The sequence below is a fragment of the Malaclemys terrapin genome, chromosome 6 (assembly GCF_027887155.1).
Source record: "Malaclemys terrapin pileata isolate rMalTer1 chromosome 6, rMalTer1.hap1, whole genome shotgun sequence".
NCBI classification, from domain to species: Eukaryota; Metazoa; Chordata; order Testudines; family Emydidae; genus Malaclemys; species Malaclemys terrapin.
Window position 1 is genome coordinate 100,799,983 of NC_071510.1, and position 23,395 is coordinate 100,823,377.

Sequence of the window (23,395 nt, forward strand, 5' to 3'; positions counted from 1 at the left end):
GTTTTGTTTTCTTTTGATTTAACTCCTGGCATTCAGGCACATTGATGTCACACAGATAATCTGAGGATATTTGATGTTTATAAAAAATGCTAATTTCCCAGATTGTCACAAACATTGTCCCATTTCTCTTACATATATTGCTTACCACAGTAATAAATCCTCTCCATCCTTAATGTTTAGACTTCAAATGTTTATAGATTAATATCTTTTCAAGTTCTGTTTATCTCCTGAATCAGCTCTCACAGGCCACCTTGTTCACCAATGGTGTTTGGTAATCGTATTTAAGCTCCCACTAATTGTGTCAGTCTTTCTGGTAATGCAGCACCCAGAATCAGTTATGGTGAAGTTGCACTGGAGCAGTAAGGAAAGTACTATTTTCCAGTTCTTTTGATCTGATACCTTTGCACGTTCAGTTCTAAATTGTATTGGCCTTTCTTTGTTGCCCTATCACATTGCAATACCCACGTATAACTTGTTCTCTACTGTCAGTGTTAGTTCTTCTTATATTACTGCTTTCTGGGTTTCTCCCTCACCAGGGCCGGCTCCAGGCACCAGCTTCTCAAGCAGGTGCTTGGGGCGGCCACTCCGGAGAGGGGCGGCACGTCCAGGTATTCAGCAGCAATTCGGTGGACAGTCCCTCACTCCGCCTGAGAGTGAAGGACCTCCCGCCGAATTGCCGCCGCAGATTTTGATCGCGGCTTTTTTTTTTTTTGGGGGGGGGGCTGCTTGGGGCGGCCAAAACCCTGGAGCCGGCCCTGTCCCTCACATTGTAGGGTGAGTTTTAGATTATTCTCGGTGCCCCACATTGAATCTCACTTTATTTTCTGCTTCTATTTCTAGTCTTAGTAGGTGCCTTTTTAAAAATTTTCCTATTCTGACTAGTGTCCACAATTCTTCCCAATTTGGTATCCTATTCCAGTCACACTAAGGGAGATATTTAATTAGACCAGATTTAGTAGCAATCCCTGCTGTAGTCTGTTAGAGAGAGCTCTTCCCCTTGCCGAATGAAATCCTGTTTAAGAAAATATAAGATCTATCCTTTGGCTTAATCTGAGTGGGAAACTTTCCTAAATTAAACGTTCTACTCTTCCTCTTTTCCTCTTAGAACACATTCAGAGGATTTCTTTAGGTCCCTTTTTCATAGACTAAGTGAGCTGTTCTACATTTAGTTCTGTTTTGTGATGCCCAGTAGTGTCGAGTGGATGAAACTCTCTACAGCTCATCTGTTCCTCTCTTGTAATTATTATAGTGCAGTCTTTTAGTGGATTTCTTGTATCAGCCATTTTTTTTCTTTTGTCAGTCCATAGTTTAAATGATCTCCCATAGCCTTTTGAGACCACCTTGCTTGCAACAAGTTCGGGCACACTTCTCATGTTAGGTTTGTTGATTTCCTAATCTGCTGTTCCATTTCTTTCAGCTAATTTTTGGTTGAACTTATTTCAGCTTCTTAAATTAAATTTTCTTTCTTTCAGTCTGTGTGGTTTGCAAAAATTACATTTTGCATTTGGTTGCTCTGTTGGGTTTTACCACACAGACAATGAGTTTTAGAGTAGCTGTGGCTGCCCTAGATTCTGTGTGAAGTACCATAACAGGTCGTCTTCATGCTTTCTCTTCATCTAATATGCCAGGCTTGGATTTGTGGCTGCACTTAAAATGTGTTCTCCAGTTTGAACTGGTTTGAGAGTGATTTCCTATCAACGTAATTGGGAATACAGGTAGAGCAGTACAATCTCTCAAACCAGTCGTAACTTAAGTCCACTGTACAACGAGCTGAAATATGTGGTTTATTTTCCTTTTTCACTTTCTCAGTAATTGATGGTTATTGGCATACACTATATTTTAGACGTGACCTTCCTTTCCCTCCTCATTTGTTTGTCCTGAACTTTTCACTGGTAGCACATTGTCCTGGATGCATACATTTCTGAGACTAGCTTTTTTGGTCATATATACTTGCATATCTAATATTATACCCAACATGAACGTCAAATACAGCTAGGCAAGGGCTTACTTACACATGAGTAGTTTTCTGCAGGAGGGGAGAACAAAGTATGCAATTGTATTTGGAATACATACACTCAACGCTAATTAGAAAAATCAAAGGGCACTAAGTGTCTATATGGTTCCTTCTGGCTTCTGCGATCCCATGTGAGCTTTCAATTAATGTATCGTAGGGTCATAATTACTGTTGTAGAACATGAGTAATTATTCCTGCTGTGCTGAACTAAAGAAAACGTAGTGTTCTGTAGCCCACCTTGTAACACGCATGAATCATGATAGAGAAGCTTATTTTGGCTAAGCTCAGAACCTGCAAAATGATGGCTTTTAGCAAGCCTGTAAGCTCTAGGCTATTGTTGAAAAATCTGTACATGTCTTTCATCCTAACTAGAAATGACAACTGGTGCCACATCTCTTAACTTTTGCACATTTATAGTCCTAAATGGTGTTTCTGATGCTTTCTCTCTGGTATTTTCCATCAGTTCTTAGTTTTTCTTTCAATATAATAATGTGTTTGATTTTTTTCTCTTTTTTTAATGTGATAAAATTGTGTATTCAGAGGCTTTCATTTATCTTTTTGAAACATTAGTCTTAAGTACAGTCGGTTTGGTACAGGGATGGACTGATGACCATTAAAATCTTCTGTGCACTAAGATCAGTTAAAATGTTCTGTGCACTAATTAAAAATAGTAAGCATATTGGAGAAGAGGGGAGGGTAATAAAGTCTCTGGTGAAGTGTGGTCTGCCAGTTATTCTCCCCTGGTGATATATTTTTTGGACAGGGAGGACGTATGTAATTTAGTGGAGTCTGGGTTTTCACAAGACACTGAGGCTCCAATTCAGCAAAGCATTTAAGAACCTGCTTAAGTTCATCTGTATTCAAGAAAGCATGTATGCATGTGCTTAAATGCTTTGCTGAATTGGGGCCTTAATAACTTACCAGGGCTGGTTTAGCAATATACAGAGAAAGGGGGATATATTTCCCCAGAAGCCGAGAGACGTCTTTCTTCCCATCCTCACTTTGAATTGAACACTTTAACATAGAGAAGTTAAACCTTGCTTGTGCTTTCAGATTGTAAGATTTTTCTGGCAGAGCCCTTCCTCCTCCTCCCCAGCCTTTTTTTTTTTTTTTTTTGGCACAGTATGCAATACCTATTGTACTGCAACATTTATATTTGTTGTTCCATAGATATACATTCTATAGTCAAACATTGCATGAATTTTATTGTGACAAATAGCTTAGTTTATTGTATCTTCCTTCATTTTGTTCTTCCTTCTCTTCCTTAATCTCACTTTATTTTTGTCTTGTGTGTTTTTCCTCTTTCCCTCCCTCATGTTCCATCTGTCTCTTCCTCTTCCTTTTCTTGTATTGCATTCTCTGCCTCTTTCATATTTTCTCTTATCTTTCTCATTTTTTCTTCCAATAAGACCAAGACCCCTTTGTGTTTTTGCAGTCTTATGGTTATCATATCGACTGAACTCATTTTCTGTAAACTTGGCTTGTTTTGAAGATCTCATTGCGTTTTAGTCAACTTAGCCTGGTTACTGCACTGTGCTGTACTTTAATGTATGCAAATTTGGTATAAGAAAGCCAGTTGCATCATGTTGCCTTAAGTGACAAATAAAATATAAAGGGAGATAATATTTTAACATACAAGCACAAGGGGACAGACAGAATTAAGGATGAGCTTTCAGCCTTAACTCTGTTTCCTGAATATTTTGTGTGTGTCTGTGTGCGTGCACGCGCGCACGAGAGAGATCAACTAAGCATGAAATTCCCTGCTTCTGTTAGTGCAACAAAAGAAACAGACAAGAGATGAGTCCAGAACAAAGCAGAAATAATGGAGTATTTCATCTCAAAAAGGAGAGTGAAATGAGAAGTACAAGTAGGCGAAGAAAGACTGCATGGCCTGAGGCAGTGCAGTGTGTTGGCGAGAAAGTAGTAGTTCAGGGACGTCTGCTGCCCAGAGCTGTGATCTCTGAGCAGCCCACATGTAAAAAATGTTTGGCCACTCCTGCTGCAGACACAATATTTAATGCTTTCCCCAGAAGAAACCTCAGTAGGTTTTTTTTTTTTTTTAAAGGGCCACTGTTGAGGATTTTCAGCTCAAATACTGATCCACCTAAAACTGCAATAATCTGGTGAGGTTGGAAATTCCTAGGTATGAATCTTACTGGCGATTGTTTTCCTATAACTCTTACACATGATCACCAAAAACCATAGTTTAAAAAAAATAATAGTGGTGCTTAATTTTGTACATTTTTCTGCAACAGCAATTAATTATTCCCAGTTTAGTAGGTAAATATGCACATTTCAAGATTCTGTTTTACTTTCGTTTCAACTCACACGCTTCCTTTACTTTTTTTTCTAGAACTTAACTCCCCCCCTCCCCCACCACCACACATGAATACACAGACCTTTGAGTGTGATATACTCTCAAAGCATGGACATTTACAGTAAATATGTAACCCTTCTTTAAATATCTCATGTACATAGGATTCTCGTTCTAGGGCCTCTCCTCCCCACTATGAGATGGGCCAGGACTCCCCAAACTCAGAGATTGGGATCCCATGAGTTATGGCAGTTGGGCTGGAAGCAGGAGTCCCCTCCCCCTTATTCCATTCCAACTGTTGCTGCCTCAGGCCTGGTCTACACTACGGGTTTAGGTCGACTTTAGCAGCGTTAAACCGAATTAAGCCTGGACACGTCCACACAACAAGGCCCTTCCTTTCGAATTAAAGGGCCCTTTAAACCGGTTTCTTTACACCACCTCCGACGAGGGGATTAGCGATAAAACCGGCTTTCGCGGGTCGGAATTGGGGTAGTGTGGACAGAATTTGATGTTATTGGCCTCCGGGAGCTATCCCACAGTGCTTCATTGTGACCGCTCTGGACAGCGCTCTCAACTCAGATGCACTGACCAGGTAGACAGGAAAAGACCCGCGAAGGTTTGAATTTCATTTCCTGTTTGCCCAGCGTGGAGAGCACAGGTGACCACGCAGAGCTCATCAGCACAGGTAACCGTCATGGAGTCCTCCCAGGATCGCAAAAGAGCTCCAGCATGGACCGAACGGTAGGGTTACCATACGTCCGGATTTTCCCGGACATGTCCGGCTTTTGGGGGCTCAAATCCCCGTCCGGGGGGAAATCCCCAAAAGCCGGGCATGTCCGGGAAAATCGGGAGGCTCGGCCGGGGCCTCTTTGTCTGGGGCCGGGGGCATGGTGCCGGGCTGGGGGGGCGCGGGGCCGGGCCCGCGGGGCCGGGAGCCGGGGGCGCGGGGCTGGTCCGGGCCCGCGGAGCCGGGTCGGGGAGCCGGGCCGGGGTCGGGGGGTGCGCCGGGCCGGGAGCCCGGGTCGGGGAGCCGGGGGGTGCGCCGGGGTCAGGGAGCCCAGGTTGGGGTCGGGGAGCCGGGGGGTGCGCCGGGGAGCCGGGCAGTGCGCCGGGGCCGGGGAGCCGGGGGGTGCGCCGGGGAGCCGGGCAGTGCGCCGGGGTCGGGGAGCCGGGGAGTGCGCCGGGCCGGGAGCGCGCCGGGGCCGGGGAGCCCGGGAGCGCGCCGGGGCCGGGGAGCCCGGGAGCGCGCCGGGGCCGGGGGGGGAGCCGGGGAGCGCACCGGGGTCGGGGAGCCGGGGCCGGGGAGTGCGCCGGGGTCGGGGAGCCGGGGAGTGCGCCGGGGAGCCGGAGCCGGGGAGTGCACCGGGGTCGGGGAGCCGGAGCCTCTTTGTCCAGGGCCGGGGGCATGGTGCCGGGCCGGGGTCCGAGCCGGGGTCGGGGAGCCGGGGAGTGCGCCGGGCCGGGAGCCCGGGTCGGGGAGCCGGGGAGTGCGCCGGGGTCGGGGAGCCCGGGTCGGGGAGCCGGGGAGCGCGCCGGGGTCGGGGAGCCCGGGTCGGGGAGCCGGGGAGCGCGCCGGGCCGGGAGCCGGGGAGCCGGGGAGTGCGCCGGGGTCAGGGAGCCGGGGTCGTGGAGCCGGAGAGTGCGCCGGGGAGCGGGCCGGGAGCCGGGGTCGGGGAGCCGGGGAGTGCGCTGGGGTCGGGGAGCCGGGGGGTGGTCGGTCGGGGCCGGCACCCCAGGGCCCGAGCCGACCCAGGCTGGAGCCGCGGGGGGACCAGCCTGGGCCGCGCCTCCTCCCCCCGCCCCCCTTACCTGCTTCAGGCTTCCTGCGAATTAAATGTTCGCGGGAAGCAGGGGAGGGGGTGGAGACTTTTGGAGGGGGCGGAGTTGGGGGCGGGGCTGGGGGCGGGGGCGGGGCCCCGGGGAGAGTCCTCCATTTGGAGGCACAAAATATGGTAACCCTACCGAACGGGAGGTACGAGATCTGCTCGCCATATGGGGAGATGAAGCAGTGATAGCTGAACTCCGTAGCAGTAAAAGAAATGGCAAAATATTAGAAAAGATCTCCAAGGCCATGAAGGACCGAGGCCATAACAGGGACACACAGCAGTGCCGCGTGAAAATTAAGGAGCTAAGGCAAGCCTACCACAAAGCCAGAGAAGCAAACGGAAGGTCCGGGGCAGAGCCGCAAACTTGCCGCTACTACGCGGAGCTGCATGCGATCCTAGGGGGTGCAGCCACCACTACCCCAACCGTGTGCTATGACTCTCTCACTGGAGAAACACACAGGGAAGACGGTTCGGGGAACGAGGAAGATGATGATGGAGGTACTGTAGGTAGCTCACAGCAGCAAGGAAGCGGAGAAACCGGTTTCCCCAACAGCCAGGATATGTTTGTGACCCTGGACCTGGAACCAGTAACCCCCGAACTCACCCAAGACCCTCAGGGCACACAGGAGACCTCTGGTGAGTGTAACTTTGTAAATATTTGTAAACATTACAAAAAAAAAGCAAGCAAGTCTGTTAACGTGTATGGGGATGGAGCGGAAATCCTCCAGGGACATCTCCAGAAAGCTCTCCTGGTTGAAATGGGGTGATTTTATTAAGGGAGACATTCAGAGGCGCCCGTTCCTGCTCTTCTGACCAGAAATGTTCCCCGCTGCTAACCACGCGGTGGGGGGGAGGGGTGAAGTGATCATCCCAGAGAATCGTGTGTGTGTGGGGGGGTGGTTTACTTGTGTTTGTGCCGCATGTTAACCGGGAAACCGCAGCTCTCTCCTTTTACATTGAAACCCCATTTTAAATGGACAACCCAATTCATCCTTGATATGGGAAATGCGCTGCTGTTTGCAACCTTTCCCGCATGTTAAGAAGGTTAAAAAAGCCAAAACACTGTGGCCTACGATGGCTGCCTGCAAGCCGAAATATGCGACCTTGTAATGAAAGAGTGTACCCATTGTTCCCTAAAATGTGTCTTTTTTTAACCACCTCTCCCTTCTCCTCCACCAGCTGCAAATGTTTCTCCTTCGCAGAGGCTCGTGAACATTAGAAAGAGAAAACGTAAGACGAGGGACGAGATGTTCATGGAGCTGCAGATGTCCGCCCAGGCTGATAGAGCACAGCAGAATGCGTGGAGGCAGTCAATGACGGAGATGAGAAAAGCCCAATATGAACGAGAGGAGAGGTGGCGGGCTGAATCGTGGGAAGAACAGAGCAAGTGGCGGGCTGAAGACGATAGGTGGCGTCAGCTTGCAGACAGACGGCAAGAGGCAATGCTCCGTCTGCTGGAGCATCGAAGTGATATGCTCGAGCGTATGGTTGAGTTGCAGGAAAGGCAGCAGGAGCAGAGACCGCCGCTACAGCCCCTGTGTAACCAACAGCCCTCCTCCCCAAGTTCCATAGCCTCCTCACCCAGACGCCCAAGAACACGGTGGGGGGGCCTCCGTCCACCCAGTCACTCCACCCCAGATGATCGCCAAAGCATCAGAAGGCTGGCCTTCAATAAGAGTTAAAGTTTTAAAATGCAGTGTGTCCTTTTCCATCCCTCCTCCCCCACCCATCCCAGGCTACCTTGGCAATTATCCCCCTACCTCTGTAAGGAACTAATAAAGAATGCATGAATGTGAAAAAACAATGACTTTATTGCCTCTGCAAGGGGGAGGGGAGGGTGGGGTGGGGTGGTTGGTTTACAGGGAAGTAGAGTGAACCGGGTCGGGGGGGGGGGGGTTGGAGGGTTCATCAAGGAGAAACAAACAGAAGTTTCACACAGTAGCCTGGCCAGTCACAAAACTCGTTTTCAAAGCTTCTCTGATGCGCACCGCGCCCTGCTGTGCTCCTCTAACTGCCCTGGTGTCTGGCTGCGCGTAATCAGCGGCCAGGCGAGTTGCCTCAACCTCCCACCCCGCCATAAAGGTCTCCCCCTTACTCTCACAGATATTGTGGAGCGCACAGCAAGCAGCAATAACAATGGGGATATTCTTTTCGCTGAGGTCTGAGCGAGTCAGTAAGCTGCGCCAGCGCGCTTTTAAACGTCCAAATGCACATTCCACCACCATTCGGCACTTGCTCAGCCTGTAGTTGAACAGGTCCTGACTCCTGTCCAGGCTGCCTGTGTACGGCTTCATGAGCCATGGCATTAAGGGGTAGGCTGGGTCCCCAAGGATCACGATAGGCATTTCAACATCCCCAATGGTCACTTTCTGGTCCGGGAAGAAAGTCCCTTCCTCCAGCTTTCGAAACAGAGCAGAGTTCCTGAAGACGCGAGCATCATGTACCTTTCCCGGCCATCCCACGTTGATGTTGGTGAAACGTCCCTTGTGATCCACCAGGGCTTGCAGCAGCATTGAAAAGTACCCCTTGCGGTTTACGTAGTCGGTGGCTTGGTGCTCCGGTGACAAGATAGGGATGTGGGTTCCGTCTATGGCCCCGCCACAGTTTGGGAATCCCATTTCAGCAAAACCATCCACTATTGACTGCACGTTGCCCAGAGTCACTACCCTTGCTATCACCAGGTCTTTCATTGCCCTGGCAAATTGGATCACAGCAGCCCCCACCGTAGATTTGCCCACTCCAAATTGATTCCCGACTGACCGGTAGCTGTCTGGCGTTGCAAGCTTCCACAGGGCTATCGCCACTCGCTTCTCAACTGTGAGGGCTGCTCTCATCTTGGTATTCTGGCGCTTCAGGGCAGGGGAAAGCAAGTCACAAAGTTCCATGAAAGTGGCCTTACGCATGCGAAAGTTTCGCAGCCACTGGGAATCGTCCCATACCTGCAGCACGATGCGATCCCACCAGTCTGTGCTTGTTTCCCGGGCCCAGAATCGGCGTTCCACGGTATCAACCTGCCCCAGTGACACCATGATTTCCACATTGCTGGGGCCTGTGCCTTGTGAGAGGTCTATGGCCATGTCAATTTCCTCATCACTCTCGTCGCCGTGCTGCAATCGCCTCCTCGCCTGGTCCGGGTTTCGCCTTGGCATGTTCTGGCTCTGCATATACTCCAGGACAATGCGCGTGGTGTTCATAGTGCTCATAATTGCCGCGGTGATCTGAGCGGGCTCCATGATCCCAGTGCTAGCTATGGCGCCTGGTCAGAAAAAAAGGCGCGAAAGTAGTATCTGATGGACCAGGAGAAGGAGGGCGGGAGGGAGGGAGGGCCGAGTGACGACATGGTGTACAGGTACAGGAACAGGGAGAAACACAAACAACTGTCACACAGAATGGTCCCCCCAAAGATTAAACTGGAAACCCTGGGCTTAGCAGGCCGTTGATTTCACGGAGGAAGGGGAAGCAAATGAACACAGAACAAATCTATTTTTTACATCTTAAGGTGGCAGCCGACGCTGCAGCATGAGTGACAGCCATACCAGTACGATGATGATGGGTACCAATCATAATATACCATCATCTGCCAAAAGGCAAGGGGCTGCTGCTGTGTAGCAATGCAGCCCCACGTCTGCCAGCCCCACGTCCGCCAGCACCCAGCATCGCCCTCGGCCTCTTCTGGGTGCTTAGCAGACAATATTGGGCAATTGGCAGAAAATAGTATATTATGACTGGTAACCGTCATCATCGAGACAGTAGCATGTCTGCCCAGGTGGCCATGATTGACAGCCACTCCAGTACGACGACGACGGGTACCAGTCATAATATACCATCGCCTGGAAGGGGCTGGTGCAATGCAGCCCTACGGCTGCCAGCCCCACGGCTATCACTCATGCTACACCGTCTACCGCCAAAAGGCAGTTAGCAGCTGCTGCTGTGTAGCAATGCAGTCCCACGTCTGCCGGCACCAAGAGGACATATGGTGACGGTGAGCTCAGCTGTGCTGAGCGGGCTCCATGTTGTCTGCACAGGTAACCCAGGTAACCCAGGTAAAAAGGCGCGAATCTATTGTCTGCCCTTGCTGTGACGGGGGAGGGAGGGGCCTGACGACATGTACCCAGAACCGCCCGCGACACTGTTTTGCATCATCCAGGCATTGGGATCTCAACCCAGAATTCAAAGAAAAGGCGCGAACCGCTTCTCGGCTCGAGCTGTGGCGCAAACGTAGTATCTGACGGCCTAGGGGAAGGAGGGAGGGGGGCCGAGTGACGACATGGCGTACAGGCACAGGGAATTAAAATAAAGAACGGTGGCTGTGCATCAGGGAGAGACACAAACAACTGTCACAGACTGGTCCCCCCCAAAGATTAAACTGAAAACCCTGGGTTTAGCAGGCCGTTGATTTGACGGAGGGAGGGGGAAGCAAATGAATACAGAGAAAATCTATTTTTTACATCTTAAGACGACGGTGCAGCGTGACTGATAGCCCTCGGCATCTTTCTGGGTGCTTGGTAGCAAATACGGGGCGGTGTATGACGATGGTCTTCAGGCCTATTGCACGAGCTGCTGCTCAGGGAAGACTCTGCTAATGTGCGATGACCCGACTTGTAATAGGCCGGCTAACAGTCATAATACACCATTTACTGCCAAAAGGCAAGCCCCACGGCTGCCAGCACCCAGATCGCCGATGAAGGCTACCAGTCTACTGCACCGTCTACCGCCAAAAGGCAGTTAGCAGCTGCTGCTGTGTAGCAATGCAGTCCCACGTCTGCCGGCACCAAGAGGACATATGGTGACGGTGAGCTCAGCTGTGCTGAGCGGGCTCCATGTTGTCTGCACAGGTAACCCAGGTAAAAAGGCGCGAATCTATTGTCTGCCGTTGCTGTGACGGGGGAGGGAGGGGCCTGACGACATGTACCCAGAACCGCCCGCGACACTGTTTTGCATCATCCGGGCATTGGGATCTCAACCCAGAATTCCAAGGGGCGGCGGAGACTGCGGGAACTGTGGGATAGCTGTGGGATAGCTACCCATAGTGCAATGCTCCGGAAGTCGACGCTAGCCTCGTACTGTGGACGCGGTCTGCCGACTAGAGCACCTAGAGCATTTTATTGTGTGGACATACACAATCGGCTGTATACAACCGATTTCAATAAAACCGGCTTCTATAAATTCGAACTGATTTCGTAGTGTAGACATACCCTCAGTTACCTCAGCCAGACCCTGAATGTGCAGGAAAGAAGAGCTTTTTATGTCAGCTGTTCACAAGGATAAATGTGAATCCTTCAGAAATTCTTTACATAGTTGGCACTCTTGGAGATGGCAATAATCTATGCCCTAAAGAGAAGAGATGGCCAAACTCTGAGGAGGTGGGCTCATGGGAATCCTATGTAATACTTTGAAAGAAGCAGGATTACAGGTAAGTAATTTACTCTTTCACTTGCCAGTTATTCAAGGATGTTCCACTGTTGAGAGACATGGGTGTTACTGGCCTGGGACTACAAACACTATTGTCTATTAATCGTAATTATATGGTGTAGCAGTCAGTCTGATATTGGATGCACCTGCTGCCTCAGTTTCCCCATTTCTCAGCTTCAGTTTCCCAGGCTGAGAAGACACTATGGAAGTCTTTAGTGCTTTACTGGCTCCAGGGTGACTTAGCTCTTGGCCTGTGTTCACACCTTCTGGAGGAAAGTATAATCTAATGGCAATACAAGTAAACATTTTCCACCCCAGATTCTTCTAGAACAAGCCCTTCTTCTAAGGATCTGGGTTTGTCAACCTTCAGTTTTTAGCTCTTCTGTTGAGTGGAACCCAAGAGAGTGGGAAGCTGAGCTCAACACTCCTCCTTCCCTTTGTAAACAGAGGTGGATGCAGCAATTCCGAATGAGGTGATATAGGGGGATGCACATGCTCCTTCTACTACAGGTTTCTGACCAAAGGACCCTATGTGATTTGGTTGTTTTGCCTTTAGCCACCAGAGCTCTTGCCTAGGCCTCTTCCCATGTAAGCCTATCTCTGGCGTCTCCTTTGTGTCTCTTCTCTATGCCTGAATACAGGCTGCTGTTATATCTTCCAGCCAGTCTTGTTTCAGTCACATTCTCCCCCATGACATGACTCATGTTCTGAGAGGTAATCTAGTAGCAAGTGAGACTGAACTCAGACTCCATTGGAAGGGCCACCCCACCTTGTGACACCTGGTTACCCTGCAGGGCAGTGTTAAGGGAATGGTGCGTATCCACTCCTTAACAGCTTTTGATTTTTTTAAGTTTAACCTTAACTCTGAATTTCCTGGGTTTATAATGCTTGTCTTTGGGATAATTACAATATCCCTGTAATGTATTTTACCCAAAGTTACTGTCTCATACTCTCAATATTAACTCCATATTAATGTAGTTTTTATCTAGGAATTGCAATACATTGGTGATGGTGTATGAGAAACTGTGCGGGGTTCTTCAGTATTACCATATGACCAGTTGCATTGTGCCTATCACCTTGGATTTCTCATCAGTTGAAGAAAATTGAAAATGGCTCACATAAAAACCTTAAAGCTGTGGTATTACTTGTGCTCAAATAGGCATTTGATACTTATAAAAAAAGGATTTTTAAAAACTTTAAAAGCTGTAAAATTTAAATTGAAGTAGTATAGAAGAGACTTTCCTTTCACTAGAGCAAGTGTCAAAGAGCACCATGTAGTGCAGCACTCATGAGTCCAATACTGTGTTAAACAATGGCAACACCTGTGCTACAAACACCTAGGAAGACTGGGATAGGTGATGACAGAGTTTAGCCATTGCTCATAATTCTTGTACCTTTTTAGCTTTACGGGGAAAGTATGAAGGCTGGGAAGCCTAAAACTAGCTCTTACCAGCTGTGTGTTTGTGGGCTCGTGCACATAGTACTTCCTAATCTCCCTGTAGTCTTGGTTTTAGTGAACGGGCTGGAAAATGAAATATAGCAGATTCTTGAATATTTCGCTACCATGTCTACTTATGAGAAATAGAGCTGAAGACCTTTTGTTTAAAACCAATTAAAAACACCTTTAATGTAGTTGTTGAAAGTATGTGTACTTCTCATGCTGGTTAAATTCTGGACTGTTGATCTTATCTATGTCCATTTGTCACTTTTTTTAATTGTCAATTTTTGACAGTTAATATTCTAGAGTCTAAATCTGGTCCCACAAAAAGTAACGCTTATGCAATGTCCTTGTGAATGTTGGCACGCTCGCCCAGAAGGTTGAGTTTGAGTACCATATGAGGGGGAGTTCCAAGTGTGGGGCTGACAGTGCAACTCCCTATTAGGACAGGGATTGCTGCTCTACTAGTGTCCCCTCTGCTCTGCTCTGGAAAAGGTTCAGAAAAGGGCAACAAAAATGATTAGGGGTATGGAACAGCTTCTGTATGAGGAGCGATTAATAAGACTGGGATTTCTCAGCTTGGAAAAGAGACGACTAAGGGGGGATATGATAGAGGTCTATAAAATCATGACTGGGTGTGCAGAAAGTAAATAAGGAAATGTTATTTACTTCTTCTCATAACACAAGAACTAGGGGGTCACCAAATTAAATTAATAGGTAGCACGTTTAAAACAAACAAAAGGAAGTATTTTTTTCACACAATGCACAGTCAACATGTGGAACACTCTGCCAGAGGATGTGGTGAAGGCCAAGATTATAACAGAGTTCTAGAACTAGATAAACTCATGGAGGATAGGGCCATCAATGGCTATTGGTCAGATGAGTAGGGATGGTGTCCCTTGCCTCTGTTTGCCAGAAGCTGGGAATGAGCAACAGGGGATGGATCACTTGATGATTACCTGTTCTGCTCATTCCCTCTGGGGCACCTGGCATTGGCCACTGTCAGAAGACAGGATCCTTGGCTAGATGGACCTTTGGCCACCTATGGCCGCTCTTATGCTCTTAGAGGAGGTTAAACATCTCATAGCAGTTTCTGAAAAGAGTAGGAGACTATCCCAGTGTCCTGGGAAGAACAATATCAAGTATATAGTAAAATTTCAGTTGTGGGTAGTGGTGCTTTTTGTTTTGTTTTTGCAGCAGCTGGTTAATAATTTAGTCAACTGAACTTTTAAAGACTGTTGTGAGTGCAGAACTTTTACAACAGCATTTAATTTTATCTTCTGTTACTCTTACTGGCTCATCAGCTCACGTAGCTTCTTGTTGCCCTAAGAAAAATCTATAATCAAAACAGTAGCTGAGTGATATTTTTAATATACTCCGTGAGATCTCTGAATATGTAGTATGGTTTTAAATATTGCTTTTCATTTGGGGCACAAAATGTGTCCAAAGATGTTTTGTAGAGTGCAGTGTACACTTGGACTATTTACAGTAATTGTTGTTAACAAGATCTCAAAATGCTTTACAATGTCATAAATCAGACTCAGGATTGCAAGGAATAGGAATATAGATAAGATAAACTATTATTGCATTCCACAACAGTACATACATATATTAGAATGCATTTTATTGAGATAAGAATAATGACCTAATTGAGTGCATTAAAAACAACATTCAGCTACTGATTTTCATTGTAGATTTGGGAACAAGAAGAAGCTACATGAGTTAATGGGCCTGTAAGAGCAACAGGAGATAAAATTAAATGTTGCAAAAGTTCTGCAGTCACAACAGTCTTTAAAAGTTCAATTAGATAAATTATTAACCAGCTACTGCACGTGCATGTACGTGTGTGTACACACACACACACACACACTCTCTCTCTCTCTCTGAAATTTTACTGTATACAGTAACTCCTCACTTAACGTTGTAGTTATGTTCCTGAAAAATGCAACTTTAAGTGAAATGATGTTAAACTAATCCAATTTTCCCATAAGATTTAATGTAAATGGGGGGAGGATTAGGTTCCAAGGAATTTTTTTGGGGACAAACAAAAGGCAGCATATACTGTACAGAACTGTACTGTGGTTGGAAAGTGCCCCTGGTTTACCCCACAGAGGCACAGCCTGCTGCAGGCAAGTACGCTAGGAAGCACCTTTGCAGCAGCAGCTTCCCTGGAGAAGAACAGGCGCCAACTTTGCCGGGAATGCTCCAAGCCCACCTCTTCCTGTCCTTGCTCAACTCCAGGCCCACCTCTTCCCACCCCTACTCTACCTCCTCTCCGGAGCACGCTGCATCTCCGCTCCTCTCCCCCCCGCCCCCGAAGTCCTGAGCGCTGCCAAACAGCTGTTTGGCGGTGGGGGAAGCGCTGGGGGGGGAGGGGGAGGAGGTGGAGAAGAGGAACTTGTGCAATGCTCCCTTATAAAGTTGCTGCTCTTCCACAGAATCTTAAAAGCAGTGGACAGAGCAGGCAGCCAAACGACGTTATAAGGGAGCATTGCACAACTTTAAACGAGCATGTTCCCTAATTGAGCAGCAATGTAACTTTGAAACAACGTTAAGCGGGAGGACGTTAAGTGAGGAGTTACTGTACTTGATATTGTCTTTCAAAAAGGGAAAAATGTTTCTCATCAAGAGTTTTTAACAAAGTATTTGTAGAAATTTTCCTCTTTCCTTTACACATGGATGCGACTTAAATGTGTTTTTATTTGGGCCCACACCTGTGGAAAAAGAAAAATTGTTTTTAAACTTAAAAGCCTTATGACAACTAAGTGGTAGGTAACAGAGATGAGATATATTTAGGGATGACTCAATTTAAAGACCCTGTCTGCACTAAGAAAATTTCCTGTGATTGACAGTGAGATATTAACCATTTGCTTTTTTTCTTCAGTGCCCCACTCAGTCCGCCAAAACAGGGTTGAAAATGATATGGCTAATTTTGACTGGACTTTCTCTGACCTGTGATGATTGCTCCAACCTTCCCTCATGGTCTCTTCTCAACATCACTCCATGCCTTTTACTCTTTTCCCATCTTGTTCCCTTCACTCTTTTCCTTCAGTGTCCCATTTCCCATCTCTTTTCTTTCTACCCTCCTAAAGGCGGGGAAGGAATCCTGGAACAAACATGTTTTTTTGCCATCACATTGTTCACTCTGCTTGTGTGTTATATTCCTTCCTTCATTCTATGCTTGTCTTGTCTATTTGGGCTGTAAGCACTTTGAGGCAGGAGACTCTTTCTGTTCTGTGCCTAACACAATGGGGTCCTGGTCCGTGACTGGGGTTCATAGGTGTTCTGATAATACAAACAATAATAAATATGGCTTCCAGAACTGTGAGAGCTGATCTGTGTAATGAATGTTCAAATGCCGTGGCCCATTTTCATTAATAGCCAAACAGTTTTCTACCCCTGCAGAATAGGAAGGTAGTGGTGGTTGCCCAGAATTGTTAAAGGATAACTTTCTTAGTGTGAATGGCTATAGTTAAGTTTAAAATGTGTCTTGCTTATAAAACTATTGGCCAGTGAGATTGGTAAATATAGATTGGAATGGAAGTCTTAAAAATTGTTTTATAAAATCTTTAAACGTGTTACTGATGATAGCACCTGAAATGTTTTGCCAGTAGTAGAGAGTTGTGGGAAGAAGCTGATTTTTTTTTTTTTTTTTTTTTTTTTTTAAACTTGGCCAATGATAAAAAGTATGTGTAGACTTTTAAGTTGTGGAAATATTTTCAGGCCAACACATTAAATGGTTTTAAGAACTTACTTCTTTTATTTCAACAAAATAAAATTTTACATTCAATATTCAAGAAAATTCACTATTCATAAGCCAAGAAAATAACAAACATATCGCAGTAAAGCCTATACTCTTTCCAAATACAAAAATTGATATTTTCTCTATTTAACTACATTAATTGGAAGTGAATATTTTTGGCCAAATCGTAAATTTGCACTTTGGCTTTTATAAAGGGAATAGAGAAGTTACGTTGACTAATGTGTGGAAACCCAGCTCTGGAGGGGAAAAAAAATAGTGAGTTTGTTTGATGTTGAATCTCAAGTTTCATGTAAAACTTGCTTGGTTCACAAACAAATCAGGGGTTTTCCTGTCACCATTGCATACTCTGCCTGGAATCTGAACGTCAGCCTGGATTCTTCCTATTTTATGTGCCATTGTTCTTTTGTTTATGAAGATTGTTTCTTTAGACTGGCTGGTGTAAGGGAACGAACAAATAAGACTGCAGAATGAAACATTTTGCATTGGTATTTTGTATATTTGCAGTGTTAATCTTTATGCAGGAATAGACAAGAAAAATATGTAACAAGACTGATACTGCCAAATCCTGTCCTCAGACAGACCTATTATCTCCCACTCAAATAAATAGGTGCACATGGCGAGGTTGAGTGTTACGCATATTGTTTTCAAAAGAACCATTAAAATGTTAACACTCCTCCAGTTTAAATTCATTATCAATAATATAACATTTAATCCAAAATAATCCCATTATAATTTTAGTATCATAGTAAACTGGCTGTGTGATCATGTCTCCCTCTAGTGGGTGGCCTGTAATGTACTCACTTGCTATTTACAAACAACAGTGTTAGTACTAATTTAGCTAGGTGGTAGACTCACATTTCTGGTGCTGAAGCTGCTGGATTTGATACCTAGCGAGGGATCTTATTGTGTGTTTCAAATGTGTAGCCAGTCATGAATTGTCTATGCAATCACATTTTCTATCACTTGCTACAGCTTCTTTGTACCCTACTCTTGGGGTGGTTGATACTGATGAGTGCTTGCTGAGAGAATGCTGTTTTGGGCAGTGCATTTTATAGACTTAACTAAAATGTGATGATCACTCATACTTGAATATAAATATTATGCAGAAACCTTTAGCACTGGTTTTGTCAGAATGGCGATCTTTTAAATTGTTTGTAAAGATTTTACCTGTACTGCACAAATAAAGGTCTAAAGGACTAATTAAATTGCTGTACTGGCTCTTAAGAGCTACGCATGTTGCTGTAAGAAAGACATAGTTTAAGCAGTTTAGTTCTTCATGCAGTCACACAATGATTAATTTACACCTCTCTATTGTATAGTGTGGTGAGCAAAGTGTAAGTTCCTCCTAAGATGTGTGCGTTAATAAACCCACATAGTGTGTTGTATTTTAACTGTTATAAAATATATCCTGAAAGCCAGTTCAAGCTGACTGTAAACTGGTCAGCATCCCCTTGAAAGTACAAGTAGGGTAATATTGGGGAGGGGATGAAGACAATGTCACCAAAGGATTTCTACCCTTTCCCAAAGCTGTGAAAACTGGGAGTGTCTGGCCAGCAGCAGCTCTAAAACTGCTCACTAGTTAGGCCAGGTATGGCATTAGTTACAAATGTGACTAGCACTTGCATCTCCTGCTGATTCTAATATTGGCAGCAAACATGGTTGGACAAATATTTGAATAGCATGCATGCTTGTCTCATTAAATGTGCATTTTTTATACTATTCAGGAAATTAAATCAGATTGCCCATCCCATGCATATCAGATCTAGGTGAAAAATAATATACTATTGCTTTCTTAAAAATCTGTTTTTTAGACTCTGGTTGGGCTAATCATAGTTTAGTAAATGCTGATTGTATCAGGACATTTGGAAAAAAAGAGAATATTTTGCTTGTCTTTGTTGCCTTTAATTTTGTGAACTGGAATTTTTAAATTTTTTATAGAATATGTGAAGTCTTTTTTTTTTCTTTTTCCTGGCAGTGTTTTAAAGCGCTTTGCTGCAAGGGACCACCACCTCCACGACCTGAATATGACTTGGTTTGTATAGGTCTCACTGGGTCTGGCAAGACAAGTCTACTGTCACAGCTTTGCAGTGAAAACCCAGAGAATATAGTGTCTACAACAGGTATGATGCTGCTGTCAGAAAGGTTTTTTTCAACCAAAAGTAATGTTTGTAATACTTTAGATAACTGTCAATTAAATTATGCATTAGGTTTATTCCTTAAAATAAGAATTAAAAATATTGGGGGGTTATTATCTCATATATTTGTTTCTCTATTAATCATTCAAATGTACACGATGGGATGAAATGAAGAGGAATACTGGAACTAAATAACGAATCTGTAGAATAAAGCTAATCCTTGATACTTTTGTAGCCCAGAAATTTTGAGTTTATAGTAACAATTTTATAAAGTTTGGTTCCTAATATGTTTTTATATCAATTATCCAAATAGAACATATTTATTCCGTTGGCCAGTTCCTAGTTAGTCCTATGTTCATTGTTCTACTGTGTGGGGTGTGGGGTATCGTTTGAAAAGTGGTGTGTGTGTGTGTGTCATCTTTCGTTTAAAGATGAACGGCTATACTAACTGGGTTAGATTTAAAGTGTGTGCTGAAGGCTGTGTAGATCTTCAGCATAGTAATTCATTTTTAAAAATAATCTTTTTAACAGTGCTTTGAACTGAGTAATTAACCGAAGTGCAAAGGCGGCTTACTCTGGCAAAATTTAATTTAACTTTAATTTAATTTAAAAACCTGGGGAATTTTCACAAAAACATATACAATCTGGTGCATTTTAAAAGTGAGAGAGCTCTCCAGTAACATGGGTGGTGTATCTAAATTGTTAATTTCTAAAGGTCCTACCCCCTGTGGATTTTTCCATAGACACCAAAAAGGGAAGAAAGAAACCTTTGAAGTCTTAGTCCTTAAGGGGCTTTGCTACATAGGCACAAAGTGATGGGAAAAGGTGATAGTAAATGGGGTGAGATGAGGAAACTAGAGGATACACATTAGGACTTAGGTCCTTCCAAAGTCAGTCACTGCAGCACTGTGGAATGTGTAAGTAACCAAAAGAAAGCTTAATCAATGGTCAGTGTTTATTTCTGGTCATAGTCCTTTCTCTTTGGTCAGTGGAGGAGAGGAATGGCGCAGGAACAGGTTTAGATCAGAGATAAATTCTACAAAAACAGGGTGAAATAAAGAGTTAAATATAAACAGACGTAACTAAAACTTATAAATGTATCTATACCAATGCAAGAAGCTTAAAAACAAACATAGGAGAACCAGGATACCTGGCAATAAGAGATGATTGTGACACACTAGGCATTAATGAAAAATGGTGAAATGACAAAAATAAATACCTGGGTATAAAATTAATAAGGAGGAGAGATTAGGTCATAGCGGAGGGAGAGCAATCTTGTAATTTTTTTTTATTTATGTGACCCTAGTGATTGAGTAAAGTTGATTTGTTAGTGTAATAGGGAAAAGGTGTGTGACAGTGTTTGTGTGAGAAGTTGGTGTATGTAGATATGCGTTTCATAGATGTGGTTTTGAGTTTTGCATTGTTGTCCATGAGCAGCCTTAACTGGTTTTCAAGGTGTGCTCAATAGCCTCACATTTTAATAATTTAAATAAAATAGAAAGGTAAGAAATTTAAGTGATTCTAGGTAGTACTGTTTCTTATACAATGTGTACTTAACCCATGGAATTCATTGCCATTACAGTTATATCATATGGACTTGAAAAGGGATAAAACCCTCCTGGTTCAGGGCATAAGCCAACATCCAGCTCATGTGGTTAGGAGGAAACTTGCTGTATGGGCAAGTTATTCCATAGTTGATCTCTGCAGGGTTTCTTGCATCTTCCTCTGAAGCATCTGTTATTGGCCAGTGTCAGAACCAGAGTACCGGAAGCGACTGGTCTGTCCTGGTATGTCAGTTCCTCTGTTCTGTTCAGCAACAAATATAGTGCTGGATTGGCAAACTTGGGCAGCCCTCAGAATTGTACCGGGCCAAACCACTTCAAAGATATTGCATGTGTAAACATGTTGATACTGTGTGTGCTATACTAGAAGTTAGGAGCCCCAAACTCCCCTTCCCCAGCTTCCTGAAGGGGTGCTTTCCTCTAAATCCCCTTCCAATCCACTTGATCCAATCAGTGTCCCTTCCGTAACAAGTACTTGCACTGGATATCTGCCATATTAACCTAACCTCCCTGACCTGCTGTGTAGGAGGTCTTAGATCGCAGCCTCCCAATTGCTGCACATGTAGCTTGGATACTGTGCCTGTTTCCCCAGTTGGCTGTGGTTTAGCTGCAGCAACATTGGGCTGTGATCCAGTTTCCACTGCAATCTTGGCCACAGCCACCCTGTGCCATGCCTCAGTTTCCCCACATTTGGTTCTCAATATCTGCTGGGACCTGGGCCATAACAACCCTGACCTGGACCTTTTTTCCCCAGTGTTTGGTCCTCAATTTATGCTGGAATCTTGGCTTCAGACACGCCCTGAGCTGTGCCTCAGTTTTTCTAAATTTTGTTCGTTTCGACTGGAGTATTGGCTGCAGCTGCCCTGACCTGTGCCTCAGTTTCCCCAATTTCTGTTAACTACAGAGGTGCTTGCTATACATATGCCCCCCTCGCAGAGGGAACTTTCTCAATGGTCTGTTTCCTCATACCTAAGTTCCTTCTGCGAGATGGATCAGAGGTGTTTGGTTTGTAACATTCTGCCTGCCATTGCTCTGTTGCAACCTGGTCCCAAACCTCTGCAAAGCTTATAGAATGCTGTACCCCTTAGTGTCTGGACTCTAGGACTTGGGGAATCCCTGTAAGAAATTCCAAACTGGGAATGTCCCTTTATCTCTCCTATTCTTCTTCTTGCCTCTCACAGCTCTATGGTGGTGAGAGTCCACCCATCCACCCTCCCCCTTGTAAGAGGGACCACACAACTCTGTGAGTAGAGGGTGCTGCCATACGAGCTGTCACACTGGACAGCCTTCCTCCCATCATACGTGCACTTGCTCTGCAGTGGGGTGAGAGCTCAGGCAGCCCCTCTGTCCCCCACTGTGCCCCCCTTGCTAGGGGAGACACCCATTCATTATGCTGTGTTAAGGGGGCCTAGTCAGCCACCCCTGCAAGGAGCCACCTGGCCTTTCTTGCCCCTTATTAACCAGGGGTCAGAGGACGCTATAGGCAAACTAGGCAACTGCCTCGAGCAGCAATTTCTGCCTAGGTGCCAGGGGCAGCTGGGCCTAACCAGACTGGTGCTTGGGACCTAGTATGCTGGGTTGCAATGCCATTCATTCAAACTTGGCCAGGCCAAACCAGAGCGAATGGTGGGGCCACGCCTCAGGTTGCACCACCATTTCCACCATAACCACCAAACCATCGGAAAGCTGGCTGTGCACTCCTTCCCCTCCCCAATTCAGAGCCTCTGTTCTAGGGGATAGGAGGGGTTCAGTACACTGAAGTTTGGCTTAGGGCAGCAGATTGTCATGAGCAGCTTCAGGTGCAGTGCTTCTTCCTATGCATCTGGGATCTTGTTCCCTTTATAGTTTATAAAGGGCTAATAAATTATTAATCAATATTTTAATAAAAGGTTAATAAATTATTACAGATTTTAGTCCAATCAGTCAATGGGTTGGTTATATTAATGGCTTATAAACGTACGTAATACCTACTGAAGTGTTTGTAACGGTCTAGAGTACATACTACTCATGTCTGAAACAGGGTTATAATGTCTACTACATAATTTATTAACCCTTTATCAACCTTAATATTAAGATTGACCAAGAAAAGCATACTTTAAGAAAAACAACATATGCAGTTCAGTTTATTTTCCTAGTCTTTCTATGTTAAAAAATCTAAGAATGGTTATCTAATATTATTAATGATAATGCAAAACTTCAGTTTCAGTAAAAAAATGTTAATGGGGATTGCCAAAAAACATACACATTCTATCAATTTCTATTTTTTGGACTTCCATTCCCACATCACTTTTAAGTTAAGTACGAATGTGGAAGATGGGGGAATGCTTTGTTGCACAAGTTATTAGCAGAATGGAGTTTCTGTGGTTAAGCTAATAAATTCCTATTTATAGAAAGGTTATGTTGACAACCTTATAGGTAGGGCCCTACCAAATTCACTGCCTTGAAAAATGTGCATCAGACACTGATATCTGATCTCCCCTGTGAACTCTGGCTATTGTACGGGAAACCTGATTTCACAGAACTGCGTGCCCGGAGAGCAGCACCTGCTGGCCAGGAGCCCAGCTCTGAAGGTAGTGCTGCCACCAACAGCGCACAGAAGTGAGGGTGGCATGGTATGGGGAGGTCATCACTTTTTGTGGGGGGAGTAGGGCCAACCTTACAGGTGGGCGACTGGGCAACTGCCCAGGGCCCTGTGGTCAGGGGTCACCGTGGTAACCCCCTGCCCCTCTCCTACAGCCAACCCAAGGTCCCTTTAAGTCCCAAGTGCTGGACCTGGAGCTGGGGAGAGGTGGGGCTGGGGGTGCCGCGACCAGGGGTTTCTACTTTGCACCAGACTCCAGTTACTAGTTCCGGATGGGCTGGGGAGGGACTGGATTTCCTCTTTCCCTGCACAGGCTGCTCCCAGGGCCAGGTCAGACCCACCTCTGGGAA

At 45.5% G+C, this 23,395-nt stretch overlaps 1 protein-coding gene across 1 annotated transcript in view; it reads left to right on the top strand.

The window, feature by feature from the left end:
- Nucleotides 1–23,395, top strand: part of ARL15 (ADP ribosylation factor like GTPase 15) — a 323,722-nt gene that overhangs the window by 114,914 nt on the left and 185,413 nt on the right. Inside the window, exon 2 of the mRNA XM_054031835.1 lies at nucleotides 18,743–18,887. Coding sequence (XP_053887810.1) covers nucleotides 18,743–18,887 — 145 coding nt within the window. The remainder of the gene's footprint in view (nucleotides 1–18,742; nucleotides 18,888–23,395) is intronic.